Source organism: Bombina bombina, chromosome 1, assembly GCF_027579735.1.
Source record: "Bombina bombina isolate aBomBom1 chromosome 1, aBomBom1.pri, whole genome shotgun sequence".
NCBI lineage: Eukaryota > Metazoa > Chordata > Amphibia > Anura > Bombinatoridae > Bombina > Bombina bombina.
In genome coordinates, this window is record NC_069499.1 from 472,872,264 (window position 1) to 472,891,202 (window position 18,939).

Consider the following 18,939-nt stretch of genomic DNA (forward strand, 5'->3'; position numbering starts at 1 on the left):
TCCCTGAATGGCAAATCAAACACCTGCATCATCATTAACAACAGTGACAAAATGACACTGTCCCTTTCTATTAATTTTTAAAGTGTTGCATTGTGGACTGTTAACAATGATCTGAAAGGAACATCTGTTGCCTGTCTCTGCATATCGCTCAGAGCCTCGTTAAGACTGTTTGTTTTGAAGTGGTTGGGTCCTTTCTTGTTTAAATAATAATCAGGTTTTGTGTAGCTTGCAGGTAAAAGATGAACAATTTTGGGCAAGCTATGGGAACTAATGCTCTAGTCAAAACAAGTATGCAATAATCCAAACTCACTTTAACAGCAATCTTAATCTCTTAGTTTAAAAGTTTTGTGCTCTATGAAGTACCCTTAAGAAATGTATTTTTATTATTATTACTTTCAGAAAAGACTGTATATGAAAATGATGAAGTAAAATACCTGCATTGTTAACTAGACAGGACACATGACTCTCAATGGTCTAGAAATAGTGATGTGGCGCTTTAACCACCTAAAAATCCAGCATTGAGGGTGGTATATGAGGAAGGCACACGCCAAGATGTGCCAGACTTTTTATTATAGTCTTGCAACAGAGATTAGAGCTTCCATAGTGTGACGTACGCCTCTCCTGATCAGACTGCAGGCATGACTGTGACTGAGATAAGGGGATGAAAGCGTAAACAAAACACTTTCTAAACTATTCTAGCTCCAGAAAGTATAAAACTCCCTCTTATAACCACTCTGCATCTATAATTCCAAATGCTGCCACCACAAAGGATAGTTCAAATTTAGAGTCCCTGGTCCCCTGCTACACATTAAAATCCAAAAACCAAATTGGTAAAAAAAATAAATAACAAAATCTAGTTAACGCCGAAAATCATGAGGCCTCCATGACACATGATTTTATATGGAATATGAAATCCAATTATTTTCTTTCTTGATTCAGAAAGAGCATGCAATTTTAAGCAACTTTCTAAATTACTCCTATTGTTTAAATTTTCTTCGTTATCTTTGTATCTTTATTTGAAAAGCAGGTATATAAGCTTAGGAGCCTGCCCATTTTTGGTTCAGCACCTGAGTAGCGCTTGCTGATTGGTGGCTGAAAGTGGTTTTAGGATTGAAATTTACACATCATAAAGGGACATTTGTTTACTCAAACAAATGACAAGCAAATATTTTTCTAAAAAGAGAAAACTCTTCTAATAAAGTACTCTAGTCAGTAAATTAAAGATGGCAATTGCTTCATTACAATTACATCTAAATGATGTGATAAACCACAAGAGAAGGAAGAAATACATTGAAAATAGCATGACAGTAAAGAGGTGATTTTAATTTCTGCTGTATCTGAATCATGACAGTTTAATGTTATGTGAGCTATCCCTTTGAATCAAACATCAATTCGAATTTTAAAATCATTTTCTAAAATATTACACTGTGTGTCCTAATGTCAGCATCAATGTTTATCTTTAATACTAATTTCACATATACATACTTTCAAAGTATAATACACAATGTAACAAATGGCACTTACAAGTTCTAATGAGTGATCAATGACACAATGACACAAGTATCGAGCAATTTGATTCATTAGTGATAGTTTAAAATGCATATTTGAATCAGATTGGCTGATGTCATAAATCATTATATTCCAAAAATTGTTGAAAAATTCACTATTGTGTGGGTTGTTAGGAGTTTGTGTCATAATTGGTGCAAAAAGTGTTGCGTCAAAATTGGTGCAAAGTGGAGAGTGTGACTTGTATTACATGGCTTAAAGGGACACTAAACCCTATTTTTTCTTTCATGATTCAGATAGAGAATAAAAATTCAAACAACATTCCAATTTACTTCTATTATTTATTAAGCTTCATTTTTTAGATATCCTTTATGGAAGAAATAGAAATGTACATTAGTGAGCCAATCACACAAGGCTTCTAAGTGCAGCAACCAATCAGCAGCTACTGAGCCTATCTAGATATGCTTTTCAACAAAGAATATCAAGAGAATAAAACCAATTAGATAATAGAAGTAAATTAGAAAGTTGTTAAAAATTGCATGCTCTTTTTAAATCATGAAAGAAAATTTTTGGGTTTCATGACCCTTTAAACATGGTGCAGATAGATTTTTCACAAGTAGTAATGTATTTTTTATTTTTATCCCTATATCTACTACTGCACCAAATGTGTAGCAATAATATTGTTTGTTTTAGAAAGGGTATACAATTTTAATAGAGTTTCTAATTTACTTTTATTATGTAATATACTTAATTTTCTTGCAGCATTGAACATAAGCTTTCTGTGTTTTCAGACTCCCATTGATTTCGATGGCATCAGCGGCCTCAATGGTGGTGGATTGAAAACTAGGTACGCTGCGTCGGAATAGACGCAAGCGTACCTGTTAAATGTTTGATAAATTTGGAAAAGGGTCAAATAAAGTCGAATCTGAATTGGAAACATCTGTAATGATACAAGCATCGATCTGCGTCGGATTGAGATCGCGGGAGCGTATATTACGTCACAAATTTCAACATTTGATGATCTTGACGCTTTGATAACTACGGCGGATCAATCTTGCGACAAATACGACACGGGATTCAAGCGTATTTTCAGTTGACGCTTTGATAAATATGCCCCTCAGCGTGTATTTAGGAAGCCCTCTGCTACTAGAGGCACAGAGTGCATGTGTTTATGATTAAACAACTAAAAATCTATGCGCTGGTGGTAGATAATACTTCACATAAAAATCAGATACCCCAAGTCATCTGAATAAATAGTTTTAGTAGCAGTTATTTTTTCAACAAAGGAAAAAAGAGAACTAAGCCAACCGATTCTATTCCAGTTTTCACTATAATTATTTACTTAATCTAAAGTGGCTTTTAAACATATTGAAACCACACACAGTATAGTACCAATATAAATATAAAAAATATCTTTTCAACAAAGGAAAAAAGAGAACTATTCCAGTTTTTTACTAAAATTATTTATTTAGTTGTTGATTTATTTTATTATATTTTTTTCTAATAAGAATATATGAATACTCTATAGCGGCTTTTAAGCATATTGAAAACCACACACAGAAATGATATTGGCTTTGACAATGCTTCAATAAAACAATTAAACAATTTACTCAATCAGGAACAAAGGTATAAAAGATAGGATTCTAAGCAGGTCTGACAGAAGCTTGAGAAAGGCTCTTTGGAGCTGAAACGCGTTGCTTTGGATACAGACTGCTTACTGATCACCTTGGATACAGACTGCTTACACTGCACTGGAGAAACCTTGCTCTTTACCTATCTGTCAATCTCGCATTTGGTGGGCGTGTCAAGACCGGACACGGAAGTGACAGAGGCAACTTTCACAGGAGACATACACGCTGCAACAAGCGCTCCTAGAAACTTTGAAAGGACAAAGAAAGTTTCTCATCTATACCTCATTTTTGGACACGCAAGAACCTTCTTATATGACTTGGAACTGCAAATAAGGTACCTTATTCAAAGTCTGTTGATTAATAATATCGCAAAAGACAAACTAAGTGTTCAATAACTATTGTGATATAATTACTGTGACATACAGAAAACGGCTCAAACACCTAGCCTAAATCTTTTGGTCATATCACAAAAAGGCTTATTTCAAAAAGGCTGAAAATAAACACCTATTGTTGAACCAGGTGTCAATAGTTGTCTTCAACAACGATCTCTAACAACTGTATTTCTACCAATTATACCTTATTTTCTACCTTTGGTGCATTTTATGAGCGAAAAGCCAAATCTTTTACAAAAAGTATTTTTAAATACCTACCAAGGTATAAACTGGACTTGCTAATTTTACACACATATATCATATACTAATTTTAGCTACACCTCAATACAATTGGTTGGTACCAACTTTCTCACATAACCACTTTAAGATTAAGCAATTTCGACTGACTGTTTTATATTGATTCTAATAAAAGAATATTATTTTTAACCAATAATCTTTGTATATTTTTTTTTTATTATTATTTTTTATTTTTATTTTTGAATTAGAACTTAATAATTTTAAGATATTATTCTATGAAAATTCTTTAAAAACTAAAAAACGTTTTTTTCTATACATTTATTTATATAAACATAGACATAGAAATACAAATACTACTAAGACCTTGTCATTTGGTAGATATTAAGCCAGTGTTTGCACACAGGCGCACACATATAAGACAATCATAACTGCTACAGAGTGCATGTGTGCAGCTATTGATCAGCCTTCAGCACATCATAAATCAAATGTTCCCTTTGCCATTGATTGTATATAGTAACTGGAAGAGACAAAATGAAACTTCCATGTTTCATAAAGAGGATGCAATTTTAAACAAGTTTCCAATTTACTTCCATTATCAATTTGTTCTGTCTTTTTATATGCAGACTTTCTAAGGCACCAGCTCCTACTGAGCATGTGCAAGGGTTCACAGCATGTACGTATATGATTTGCTTATGGCTTTCCCATAGTAAATTGGGCAGATGAAATGAATCAATATATGAAATTTCTCCAAAAAAAAATCTGATAATTTGAAATTTGCATTGTCTTTTTATTGTGCATTTTAGTTGTTGTTTTTTTTTTTTTTTTTTAATTAAGCACATCAATAAAGTCAACTCCAAAGCAGCAATGAACTACTGGGAGCTAGCTGAACACATCTGCTGAGCCAATGATGAAGGACAAATAAGTGTAGCCACTAATCACCAGCTAGCTCCCGGTAGTGTAGGATATGTAAATATTATTTTTCAACAAATTATACCAAGAAAACAAAGTAAATTTGAAAACAGAAGTGAAGATAATAGTGACTTAAAATGACATGCTCTACCAGAATCATGCAGGTCTAATTTTGACTTTCCTATTTCCTATTAAACAATTTCAAACCAATTTTCACAGATTTTCTATTACACCTTTTGCCACATACTGTGACACGTTAGTGTTAGAGTTCCAGGAGGGAACGACATCTTGATATAAACACAATAGTTTCCCACATATCCCAAAATACTGAGAATAACACTGAAATAGGTCTGCATACAGTATACAGGTAACTGCAGAATAAATTGTATTCACTGCATTTTTACTGTGCTTGAGAGACCTCTTGCAGTTTGTACATACTTATTATTTGAGTACAGTGTATGAATAAGTACAATCTAGTTGCTCTAGCATTATTCCTGTTCCAATACATGCCTCTAAGGCTTACAGTTTCTTTATAATTATATACAATACATTTCTCATACAAGCCCTGATCAGGTGACATGCTCAGATTTCCTAGCTAGCAGTACTTTCTTTAAGAATTCACTTTACAACAAAATTGAAGCTTTTAAAGAATTAATCATTTTTGATATATTTAATTAGCTTTGAGAAATCAGCTTTGACATGTGAAAAGAGTGTGGGGAATAAGCAGGACTACATAGTTGTTAAATAGACATTCCAGCATTTCCACTGGCTGACCATTAAAATATAAAACAAAAAAACACAGACAGTGTGCACTGTCCATGGGTCTGATTTGTGGTCTGATGTGGGTACATAGATGACAGGATCTTCAGACAATGGTTTTAATCTGGACATGGGCATAAAACTGACAGGTGCTGCAGGCAATGTGGTTTGATATATAGTCAGATATGGGCACATAGGAATGTCAGGTCTATGAGGTCTGGTCTGAGGTCTGATTAGAACAACACATACCAGCTCAATGTAAGGAGGGCAGCTGGCAACCCTTCCCCAAAGCTAGTAATATTTATTAACTATATCTCAGCATCACTCACTATAAAATAAAGATACATGGAGCATTTTCATATTCTGCATTTAAAGTGAAAGTCAATCCTAGCATTTGTGAAAAGCAAGGATTGACCATTGGAACAAATAAAGGGGACTTTCAGTCATGAAGTATAAAATACTTCATGAAGAAAGCTCCTTTATTTGTTTCAAGTGTTCGCCGCACTGAGCTGCTCAGGCAGCCCACGGCAGAACGCTGTTTTGCTGAGAGGTGACTTTTCACCTCTTAGCCAATAGCCATGCTTGAAATCTGGCTTGACGCTGGATTTCCCACACGCTATTTGCTAAGAGGTGGAAACGCCACCTCTTAGAAAAAGAGCGTTCTGCCGTGGGCTGCCTGAGCAGCTCAGTGCGGCGAACACTTGAAACAAATAAAGGAGCTTTCTGCATGAAGTATTTTATACTTCATGAATGAAAGTCTCCTTAATTTGTTCCAATGGTCAGTCCTAGCGTTTCGCAAATATTAACAAGTATTGTATAGTATCCTAAACTCTAGTAATCTTACATTGTATCCTTAATTTATTGCAGTACTGTTTCTTTATTATATTTCATCTGGAAGGGGCTTTTCAAAATAACTGGTAAGCAGCAGATTTAGTACCTCTAAATGGTCTTATTAAATGTACACAATTAAAAAAAAAAAGACGGAAGAAAGGTTTGTCGACTTTTTTTTTTTGCACTTTTTTTTTATTTATGATCCGGTATGTAAACAGCAACAACTGAAAAAGCCATTTGCTGCAGTCTGTCAATAAATTCATATACTGAGGGAATCGTTGTGTTAACAAAATCTTCTTTGTTTTGCAGTTCCTTCACAGATCAACTGTGCTGAAGCTAATTAGGGACAGATATGTGGCAGGGTTAGGCAAAGCTTGCCATGTGGACTTTAACTTCCTAGAACTAGAAACCCCACAATTTTCAGACTTAAATAAATCACATAAAAAGGGGGGAAAATAAACAATGAAAGTATGAAGCAATTTTTTTAACTGTAGCGCACAAGCGATGTCATGTTTTCTCTGCTTTTTGCGTGCAATGGAAATAGCGCACGTATTACGAGTTGAAGGTAAACGCATTCACTCGAGTGCAATCAAATTTAACATGAGAGCTTGCATAAAGGTTAGGGGAAGAAAAAAAAGTTGCATACAACAGATCATGAATACATGTAAAAGTACAGTTACACTCATATAAACACTGTCTGATAAAAATATTTTTTTTTAAATGGGCTCAAAGATAGATGGTATGAGGTGTTTGACAAAAAAAGGCCTGCAAATGGCTTCAACACACACACACACACATATATATATATATATATATATATATATATATACAGTATCTCACAAAAGTGAGTACACCCCTCACATTTTTGTAAATATTTTATTATATATTTTCATGTGAGAACACTGAAGAAATTACACTTTGCTACAATGTAAAGTAGTGAGTGTACAGCCTGTATAACTGTAAATTTGTTGTCCCCTCAAAATAACTCAACACACAGCCATTAATGTCTAAACCATTAGCAACAAAAGTGAGTAGACTCCTAAGTGGAAAGTCCAAATTGGACCCAATTAGCCATTTTCCCTCCCCGGTATCATGTGACTCATTAGTGTTACAAGGTCTCAGGTGTGAATGGGGAGCAGGTGTGTTAAATTTGGTGTTATCGCTCTCACATTCTCTCATACTGGTCACTGGAAGTTCAACATGGAACCTCATGGCAAAGAACTCTCCGAGGATCTGAAAAAAAAGAATTGTTGCTCTACATAAAGATGGCCTAAGCTATAAGAAGATTGCCAAGACCCTGAAACTGAGCTGCAGCACGGTGGGCAAGACAATACAGCGCTTTCACAGGACAGGTTCCACTGAGAACAGGCCTTGCCATGGTCGACCAAAGAAGTTGAGTGCATGTGCTCAGAGTCATATCCAGAGGTTGTCTTTGGGAAATAGACGTATGAGTGCTGCCAGCATTGCTGCAGAAGTTAAAGGTGTGGGGGGTCAGCCTGTCAGTGCTCAGACCATAAGCCGCACACTCCATCAAATTGGTATGCATGACTGTCATCCCAGAAGGAAGCCTCTTCTAAAGATGATGCACAAGAAAACCTGCAAACAGTTTGCTGAAGACAAGCAGCCTAAGGACATGTATCACTGGAACCATGTCCTGTGGTCCGATGATACCAAGATAAACTTATTTAGTTCAGATGGTGTGAAGTGTGTGTGGCTGCAACCAGGTGAGGAGTACAAAGACAAGTGTGTATTGCCTACAGTCAAGCATTGTGGTGGGAGTGTCATAGTCTGGGTCTGCCAGCAGTGGGGAGCTGCAGTTCATTGAGGGAACCATGAATACCAACATGTACTGTGACATAATGAAGCAGAGTATGATCCCCTCCCTTCGGAAACTGGGCCGCAGGGCAGTATTCCAACATGATAACGACCTCAAACACTACTCCAAGACGACCACTGCTTTTCTAAAGAAGCTGAAAGTAAAGGTGATGGACTGGCCAAGCATGTCTCCAGACCTAAACCATATTGAGCATCTGTGGGGCATCCTCAAATGGAAGGTGGGGGAGCGCAAGGTCTCTAACATCCACCAGCTCCGTGATGTCGTCATGGAGGAGTGGAAGAAGACTCCAGTAGCAACCTGTGAAGCTCTGGTGAACTCCATGCCCAAGGGGGTTAAAGGGACAGTCTATATAGTATAAATTAAACTTTCATTATTCAGATAGGGCTTTTAATTTTAATCAACTTTACAATTTACTTTTATCATCAAATTTGATTTTTTTCTCTTGGTATTCTTAGTTTTAACTAAACATAGGAAGGCTCATATGCTGATTTCTAAGCCTTTGAGGGCTGCCTCTTATCACATGCTTTTTTATCTCTTTTCAACACAAAGAGACAGAAAGTACACATGGGCCATATAGATAACACTGTGTTCAGGCACAGGGGGTTATTTAAGATTTAGCACAAAACAATGCTAAATTTAAGACAATAGATAATAAACAGTTACAGTCATGTGATCAGGGGGCTGGAAGAAGGTTCCTAGATACAAGGTAATCACAGAGGTAAAAAGTATATTAATATTACCATGTTGGCTGTGCAAAACTGGGGAATGGGTAATAAAGGGATTATCTATCTTTTAAAACAATAACAATTCTATCTATGGTAGACTGTCCCTTTAAGGCAGTGCTGGAAAATAATGATGGCCACACAAAATATTGACAATTTGGGCCCAATTTTGACATTTCCACTTAGGGGTGTACTCACTTTTATTGCCAACGGTTTAGATATTAATGGCTGTGTGTTGAGTTTTTGTTGAGGGGACAGCAAATTTACACTGTTATACAGGCTGTACACTCACTACTTTACATTGTAGCAAAGTGTCATTTCTTCAGTGTTGTCACATGAAAAGATATAATAAAATATTTACAAAAATGTGAGGGGTGTACTCACTTTTGTGAGATACTGTATATATATATATATATATATATATATATATAAATATATATTTAACAATAAATAGAACATATTCTTCTATGTAAAGAGCATTGGAATGTGAAATATTCATATTTAATGTCGGGTTTAGCGTGTTCCATGGGAGTATACGTTAACATGGTTGCTAAATGCAAAGTTGAACTTTAAGTGTGCGTCGGGTTTTCGCTCTCCAGCCAACTTTTTACTTTCAAAAAGCATCAATCTAGCGAAGTTAGTGTGCGACTGGAGCACAAAATAGCTTGCCTCCTTTTAAAACATATTTTAATAATTTATTTTGCCCCCTTTTCATATAATATAGCTCTAAACGCTGAGCAATTTCTCCAACCTTGAAATGCACCCTGCTGATTTCTTAATGTTCACTCTGATATTTATATATATATATATACATATATATATATATATATATATATATATATATATATATATATATATATGTACTGTTATACTAACTTTATGACCATGGCTAGCCTTTTTATCTGTGTACTAAAGCCTAGATTGGCTCCTCCAAATAAGGCAAATTGTGCGTGGAGTTTGGCTATTGAAAAACTATTGCAGTAAAAAGGATGTTAATTTGTTTTAAAAATGTTAAAGGGACAGTCAACTTTTAAAAATGTTATTGTTTAAAAAGATAGATAATACATTTATTACCCATTCCCCAGTTTTGCACAGCCAACATGGTTATTTTAATAAACATGTTGGTGTTGACTCTAATATGCATAAATTTCCCCATATTACAGTTTGTGGCTGTAGCGAATCATGTTCGCTCAACCTCGCTAAATGCTGATAGCGTTTAACGTTGCACAAGCATTTCTAGTGAAATGCTTGTGCAATGCCGCCCTTTGCTCACTGGAGGCCAATCGGCCGCTAGCAGGGGCCGTCAATCATCACAATCGGATCGGGATGATTTCAGTCTGCCACCTAAAAGGTAAGGAGCAACGGTCTTATGAACGCTGCTTCTTAACTTCCGTTTCAGGCGGACCTGAAACGATGGGGCTCCGAAACAGCATCCACTGCTAAATAAATGGAGAACTGATGATCAAAAACTTGCCTGCATGGAGAGACATATTGCAAAATCTTTGGGGCTTTTTTGATCATTATATTGTAATGTATGTGTCTTTATTTCACATCAAGAGACCTTACAATAATGACGAGACTTGTTAGATAATTTAGCTTTAGATCATTGGGCCCTAAGTTTTATCGCATTGTCTTTTTGTTATGCGTTTGTCAATTATGCAATTCTGCTGTATTTAATGGTCCTTTAATAGTAGGAATTGAAAACAATTACCTATGTTGTTGTTCTTATTGTTATTATACATCTATTTATATTATAGACAAATCCAAATAATAGTTGTATTTGCAAATACTTTGGAGTGATCTACTTACTTCAAATTTCCCTCCAACCCCCTATTTTCCTAGGTCTGTTGACTTTCTGAACCTTTGTAAAGAATTTATAAACCCACTACAAGTTATTACCCAAACATACTGACATTTTGAAAATCATAACCAAAAAAAAAAAATCAAAACATGTTTAAGAAGATCATGGATAAACCAAATGTTCAAAGAAAATAAAAACTCCAGTAAAATAGTCAATCTTTTGATACAGAGCTAAATAATCTTATTTTTTCTCATGCACAGGTCCAGGGCTGGATCAAGACATTGTGCTGTCTAGGTCTAAGAATAAAATGACGTCTATACAACTTTCCATCCACAATGGTCTACAACAATTGGGTCTAAGGGTTAATACTTCACATCAGTACACAAATTAAACTATATCAGGTGAACAATAAAGGGACAGTAAAGTCATGATTAGACATTCATGATTTAGACAGAGCATACAATGTAAAACAACTTTCCAATTTACTTATATTATTTAATTTGCTTCCTTCTCTTGTTATCCTTTGCTGAAAGGTTTATCTAGGAAAGCTCAGGAGCAGCAAAGAACCTAAGTTCTAGCTGCTGATTGGTGGCTGCATATATATATATATATATATATATATATATTGTCATTGGCTCACCCATGTGTTCAGTTAGAAACCAGTAGTGCATTTCTGTTCTTTTAACAAATAATACCAAGAGAATGAAATACATTTGATAATGGAAGTAAACTGGAAAGGTGTTTAAAATTGTATGTTCTACCTAAATCATGAAAGAAAAAAAATGGGTTTCATGTCTGTTTAACTATAGTTAAATCCAGTACACTATTTTCCTTTTTCAGCCATCAATTTTTTTTCTGAATGGCTGATTTCTATTTAGATACTCTGTGACAAAATGTTAAAGGGACAGTCTACCATAAAATTGTTATTGTTTTAAAAGATAGATAATACCTTTATTACCCATTCCCCAGTTTTGCATAACCAACACAGTTATTATATTAATGTACTTTTTACCTCTGTGATTACCTTGTATCTAGGAACCTTCTTCCAGCCCCCTGATCACCTGACTGTGACTGTTTATTATCTATTGTCTTAAATGTAGCATTGTTTTGTGCTAAATCTTAAAGGGACAGTTTACTCAAAAAAATTCTCCCCTTTGATTTGTTCCCAATGATCCACTTTACCTGCTGGAGTGTATTAAATTGTTTACAAGTAGCTCCTTTACCCTTATATTGGCATTTGAAATTGTTAATTTAGCATGTGGTATCCCCACCTATTCTGAAAGTTTGTGGCCGCGCGTACCAGCTATAGATAAGCTTTGTAAACACAGCCAGCAGAAGAAATTACACTCCCAGTGTGATAAAGCAGAGATAAGGTAATAAAATGTTTATTTTCCATTGTTCTCTCAAAGTACTGGTGATTGTTTTAAGGACAGATATAAGATAAAGAAGCAGGTATATGTGCACAATGTGATACAGTAATGAGATCTGATTATACCTACAAGCTCAACCTATTTTATTAGGCTGTGGCTTCAAAACACAAAATCAGAGCTTTAATATACAGAAATAAAACTTAAAAAGCTAATTTTCATACATTTTTTAATCTGTATTTGGTAAAAAAAGCAATTGTAAACACATTAAGGGAAAAACTATTTTACAGTATACTGTCCCTTTAAATAACCCCCTGTGCCTGAACACAGTGTTATCTATATGGCCCACGTGTACTTTCTGTCTCTTTGTGTTGAAAAGAGATTTAAAAGCATGTGATAAGAGGCAGCCCTCAAAGGCTTAGAAATTAGCATATGAGCCTTCCTATGTTTAGTTTAAACTAAGAATACCAAGAGAAAAAAGCAAATTTGATGATAAAAGTAAATTGGAAAGTTGATTAAAATGAAAAGTCCAATCTGAATAATGAATGTTTAATTTATACTAGACTGACCCTTTAAATCTATTATACCACAAGGACTTCACTAATGTAATACCATCAGAAAAGTTATGAAAAACATATAAAAATATAATTGTATCCCTTATCTCAAGAAAACCATATAGTATTATTTTTAAAAAATGTACAAATGAGCTGACTGTGATACCCTTTGCAGGATCTAATGTTTAGCATTTATGCTATAGTGTAATGATCAGTTACACATTTACATAACATTATAGACTAACAGTAATTACAGATCATTGACCCTTTTCCATATTGCCCAACTCTCATATATCTTCCCTCCATTCATATTTTCATATAACACGTGCAGCTGTATGTTTTTATACCAATTTGCCTTAATAACCAGTTTTAGACACCAGTTTTAATTTTCACCCATGCAACAATTTCCAGAATACAAAATATCATATAGAAAAAATACTAGCTGTGCATGACACTGTTATCCAAAATGTCAGCTTAGTATTTCATGTATATATATATATATATATATATATATATATATATATATATATATATATATATATATATATATATATATATATATATATATATATATATATATATAGTCCATATATGCAAAGTGTAACAGCATGAGTGTACATGCATGAATAAGGACCATGTAGGTCCGAAACGTCGCCTTTTTATGGTTGTTGTACCTCAATAAAAGAATTTTTCACCTCTAAGAAGTAAGACTGTGCTGTGGTGCTGTTACACTTTGCATATATGGACTGTATCTCTTGGAGTGTGGCTGATACTCCACAGTAACGAGCACACAAGCTGGAAGCCAGTATTGAAACTTATGGTGCTGGGCTATAACTATCTATTGTTTATATATATATATATATATATATATATATATATATATATATATATATATATATATATATATATATATATATATATTTATATAGTAAGCCCAATAAAAAGTAATTGCTTAGTGTAATACTCATGTGTGTATATATAACCAGGTCTGAAGTATTCTGGTAACCTATGGATAACTTGATATATTTACTCTATGCACTGATAAATGTATACAATTTATGTTAAATATTTTTATGATGTCTGAAGTGGGTGATACTAAAAATATGAATTTTGGTAGCAGAGCATTTAAGATGTATCCAATTAACAAAAAAATCTGAGTATGGATTGGTCAAAAGGCTTTTAGTGTTCAACAGGTCCAGTATAAGTTTAGAAAGCAAAACTTCCTAGAACATCAAAAGGTAATGATTCAATTATACATTTCTATTATGTCTGAAATTACATAACTGATATAAATGACTTATACAGCAATAACTGTATTTTTGGTCACCTTTTTGGTATATTTCATAATTCACAAGATGGCTAACAAACTGCCAAAATATTTTCCTATTTTCCCCAAACAAAAAAAAATATTTAAAAAGAGAAAGAAAGCAATATTTTATTTGAATGTGTTTGTTTAAAGTTAATTTCATATAGCATTTAATAGTTTAACTATTTTTCTAGGCCATTTACAGGTTAATATAACATTCGCCAAAACAATATGCAGATAAAGCAAATACATTTTGGCTACACCTTACAAAGCATAAATGTTTTCTTTAATTTAGGCAGTTTCTTTGTAGAATAGAAATTAATTAGTGTGGACTGAATGAAATGCAAGCACCCTTTTAAGAACAAAAATTATCATTTAAATTTATAGAGCACAAAAACAGCTCTAAACATTATCAACTAGTCACTATAAAACTGAAAACAAACATTTTATATGAGTGCTGTCAATATTTTGTTTATGTACAATTCACAATCCATTGACAGTTTTTAACTATAAAATATATGGACAAATTGTAGATATCTTATGTAACCCTGAATCCCTATAGTAAGAAAAAGCAATTTGTATCATTATAGTAAAAATAAAAACTTAATTGCAGTGTAAAAAAAAAGTATTAGTGTATTTTACCAGTACTTATGCACAAACACGAGAGCTGTCAAGCTGATGATAGAGAGTCCCTGGCACAGTTATCTTACAGTAATTACTGAGGATTTCCCTTTGAAAAATACAGCAATTAGGAACACAAAAACTAAAATTCTTTTAAGAGTTTGAGTCAAAACGACCAGTTATGTATTATTTTTATTATTATTGTCTTGTATATGCTAAAGTGAAACTGATTAACCTCGAGATGAGACACATTTTGTTATATGTGTGTAAAACAAATATTTTTTTGGATATGGCAATGAACTATATGAAGCCTAAAAGGGTTAATGAAATTGCTGACTAAAGTCGACACTAATACAGCCCACCTCAAACGATCCCTAAAACACAACAAGTACAGAGCATCCGTTCTGACCAACCTGATATGCATCAGGGATATTGACAGTCTCTCCATGCTCTGCTACATAACCAATGATGCCCTTGCCCCAGGGCACCTGGACTTCGTTGGAGTTCTCCATGCTGCAAGAGGGTAACAGGGTGGTCCCTGCATGGACATCAAAGAACTTGGAAACCAAGCTCTTCTTATTGGCTGAGCCTTCTACTAAAAACAGGGAACAACGGTCAGCATCCACCATGATGCAAACAAAGATAAGAATCTTGTAGCACAAGCTGGTGAGGTTGAGCTCATTAGAGATGTCCTTAACTAACTCCAGGAAGAAAGCCCTCTCATTGTTTTCCTTCAGGTAGTATTTGTAGTCAATGGCAGTGGAAGGGTACTGGGGGATGCTGACCCTGGACTCCAGCAGGGCACTCAAAATGTGGGCAGTAGTAGGTGGGAGGGAGCTGGCTTTTCTCAGTAAAGCTCTCCTCCTCATGCTGGTCAGGGGCTCCTGGGCTCTAGAGTTAACGTGCTCATCATAAGTCCTATTTACATTAATGGCCTTTGACCTAGCAAAACTTTTCCTCAGCTCCTTCTGTGAAGCCCTCCTCTGCAGCCCATCCCCGCGGTTCCCCCAACACTCCTTGCTCTTGTCATCAGTACTGGAGTTAGTAGGGGTTTTGCTCAATTGGTTTCTCTTGAGCCACTTCTCTACCATGCAGTGCTTCCCCTTCCTGATCAGGTAATCCTCAAACAGATCTGGGTGTTTGTCCAGAAAACTTTCCACTTTGGAGAAGTCCAACGCTGGCTCTGACATCTCTACAGGACCTTCCTTTGCTTTCCTAATATACTCAATCCCTCAGCTTCCTTCGCCACCTGGCAGACTTTCTCAAGTTTGCAGGGGCATTATGTAGGTTTTGCCTCCGTGCACCTGCGGTACTTCTCAGTGGCTTGATGCTGGGGATTCCCTCACTCACTGGATTCTGAAGCAGTCAGGCATCGCAGGAAATAAAAATAAATAAACTATAATGATTAACATTCCTTTTAGTTTTTAGGAAACGCTTAGCGGTTGGGAAGTGCTTAACTCGAATCTTGCACAAAACAAATCTGACAGATCAGCCGTGCTTGCTGTGAGCTTCCTAATAAGCATCGAGGCTGAAGAGCGCTGCTGTAGGCGGCTAAGCAGACCCTGTATCCTTCACTCATAAAGTAGAACCCAGACCAATGCCCGCCCCTGCCTCTGTCACTGCCTCCCTCTCCCTGTGCGCATTTAAGGTAGAATTGGCATATCTGGTGGTTTTGTGATAAAGTAACTATTAGTTACCTAAGAAGATTCGCAATGTGTGTCTATCATCTATCTATCTATCTATCTATCTATCTATCTATCTATCTATCTATCTATCTATCTATCTATCTATCTATCTAACTATCTATATATTCTATCTATCTATTATCTATCTGTCATCAATCTATCTATATATCTATTATCTATCTATCATCTATCTATCTATCTATCATCTATCTATCTATCTATTATCTATCAATCTATCTATCTATCTATAATCTATCAATCTATCTATCTATCTATCATCTATCTATCAATCTATCTATCTATCTATCTATCTATCTATCTATCTATCTATCTATATATCTATCTACCTATCTATAGATCTATCTATCTATCTATCTAATCTATCTGTCATATATCTATCTATCTATCTATCTATCTATCTATCTATCTATCTATCTATCTATCTGACTGTCTGTCTATTTATCATCTATCATCTATCTAGCTGTCTATCTATTTAACTATCTAATCTATCTAATCTATTGATCTATATGTATATATCTAGCTATCTAAGTTATATACAGATATAATTAAAATATATAATACTCATTTCTATCTATCTATCATCTATCTATCTATCTATCTATCTATCTATCTATCTATCTATCTATCTATCTATCTATCTAACTAACTATCTAATCTATATTATCTATTGATCTATATTATATGTATATATCTAGCTATCTAAGTTATATACAGATATAAATAAAATATATAATACCCATTTCTATCTATCTATCTATCTATCTATCTATCTATCTATCTATCTATCTATCTATCTATCATCTATCTATCATCTATCTATCTATCTATCTTCTATCTATCTATCATCTATCTATCTTCTATTTATCTATCATCTATCTATCTATCTATCTATCTATCTATTTAACTATCAAATCTATCCAATCTATTGATCTATATTATATGTATATATCTAGCTATCTAAGTTATATACAGATATAAATATATAATACTCATTTGTGTTTGTATAATAGGTATCCCCAATTTTAAGCATTACTTGTCACAGCATGTTTCAAGGACAACAGTTTCATCATCCAAACATTAGTAAAATATATAACATTAGGTAGTTTTTGACATGTTATCTATCTTCTTTTGTGGGTTGTTTTTTTGTAGGGAAACAGGAGAATTTACCCACATCTATTGCTATATATCAGCTGACACCTCTACACAACCTGACACAAAGACACGTTAGGGAGCTGGAACAAACTGCTGCAGGTCACTGACCATATCCAAGTCAAGTCAAGTCAAGAATACTTTATTAGCATGATATTATTACATGTGTTGCCAAAGTAATATGTTACAATAAAACAGATCAATAACAATTTATAAAGTAGGAGTATAGTGGGTAAATATGATAGTTCATATAATCTGATTGGGGGTTCTGATCATGTGACAGTCTGCTACAGAAAGCAGACACACACAAAAACACAGGCAAACACACATACAAACACTCAGACACACTTAAAAACATACTCAGATGCACACACAAACACTCGGAAACACACTCAGACACACACACAAAAACACACACACAAAAACACTGAGACACACACAAACTCAGACACACACATACAAAATATGTAAACTGCACTGCATTAATTATAAAGCTCATGTCTAGAGCTGCTCCCTGGCTCAGCAGAGCATCAAATGAAAGATAAACAGAGCACTCTAAAATAAATCACTGAAGAAAAGGTTTAGGTGCGCAAACTATGAAAATTCTGCTCTCTGACTCTGTTCCAAGTCCGTCAGTGCACAGCCCTGGGCCGCATGTCACTGAGCAGTGAGCACAGATAGGCAGGCAGGTTTAGGCTAGCAGCGCAACTTTGCAAGCCCCACGGCACACCCACAACATTCATAGTGAAATTGGGCAGGGGAGGAGCAAAGTACAAACAAGCAAAAGCAGCCGTGAAAACTATTTGTTGAAATTGCAGCACTGGCTCAAGGGGCAAAAAAATTGTGTGTCTACGACTTCCCCAGTCCCACTAATGTTCACAAATGCCAGCCTCTAATAAAATAATCTATGCATCTTAACATTGTATTTCTTTGAATTTCAATAAATTAAAAAAAATAAAAAAAATAAAAAAATTCTTTTGGTGTCACCCCCTGGAGGGTGTCACCCGGGTGCGGCCTGCCCCCCCGCACCCCCTAGTGAAGCCACTGCTCCCCAGCCCCCTTTATCTCTCCCTTGAACCCTATTGTCTCTCCCCAGCCCCCTTTATCTCTTCCTTGCAGCCTATTGTCTCTCCCCAGCCCCCTTCATCTCTCCCGGGCACCTTATTGTCTCTCCCCAGCCCCATTTATCTGTCCCTTGCAGCCTACTGTCTCTCCCCAGCCCCCTTTATCTCTCCCTTGCAGCCTATTGTCTCTCCCCAGCCCCCTTTATCTCTCCCTTGCACCCTATTGTCTCTCCCCAGCCCCATTTATCCCTCACTTGCACCCTATTGTCTCTCCCCAGGCCCCTTTATCTCTCCCTTGCACCCTATTGTCTCTCCCCAGCCCCCTTTATCTCTCCCTTGCATCCTATTGTCTCTCTCTAGCCCCCTTTATCCCTCACTTGCACCCTATTGTCTCTCCCCAGCCCCCTTTATCCCTCACTTGCACCCTATTTTGTCTCTCCCCAGCCCCCTTTATCTCTCCCTTGCACCCTATTGTCTTTCCCCAGCCCCCTTTATCTCTCCCTTGCACCCTATTGTCTATCCCCAGCCCCCTTTATCTCTCCCTTGC

At 35.4% G+C, this 18,939-nt stretch overlaps 1 protein-coding gene across 1 annotated transcript in view; it reads right to left on the bottom strand.

Annotated features, from left to right (window-relative positions):
• Positions 1-15,992, bottom strand: part of PDE11A (phosphodiesterase 11A) — a 1,463,629-nt gene extending 1,447,637 nt beyond the window's left edge. Inside the window, exon 1 of the mRNA XM_053698495.1 lies at positions 14,887-15,992. Within this exon, the coding sequence (XP_053554470.1) occupies positions 14,887-15,663 (777 nt within the window). The 5' untranslated portion in view covers positions 15,664-15,992. The remainder of the gene's footprint in view (positions 1-14,886) is intronic.
• Positions 15,993-18,939: the final 2,947 nt, after the last annotated feature.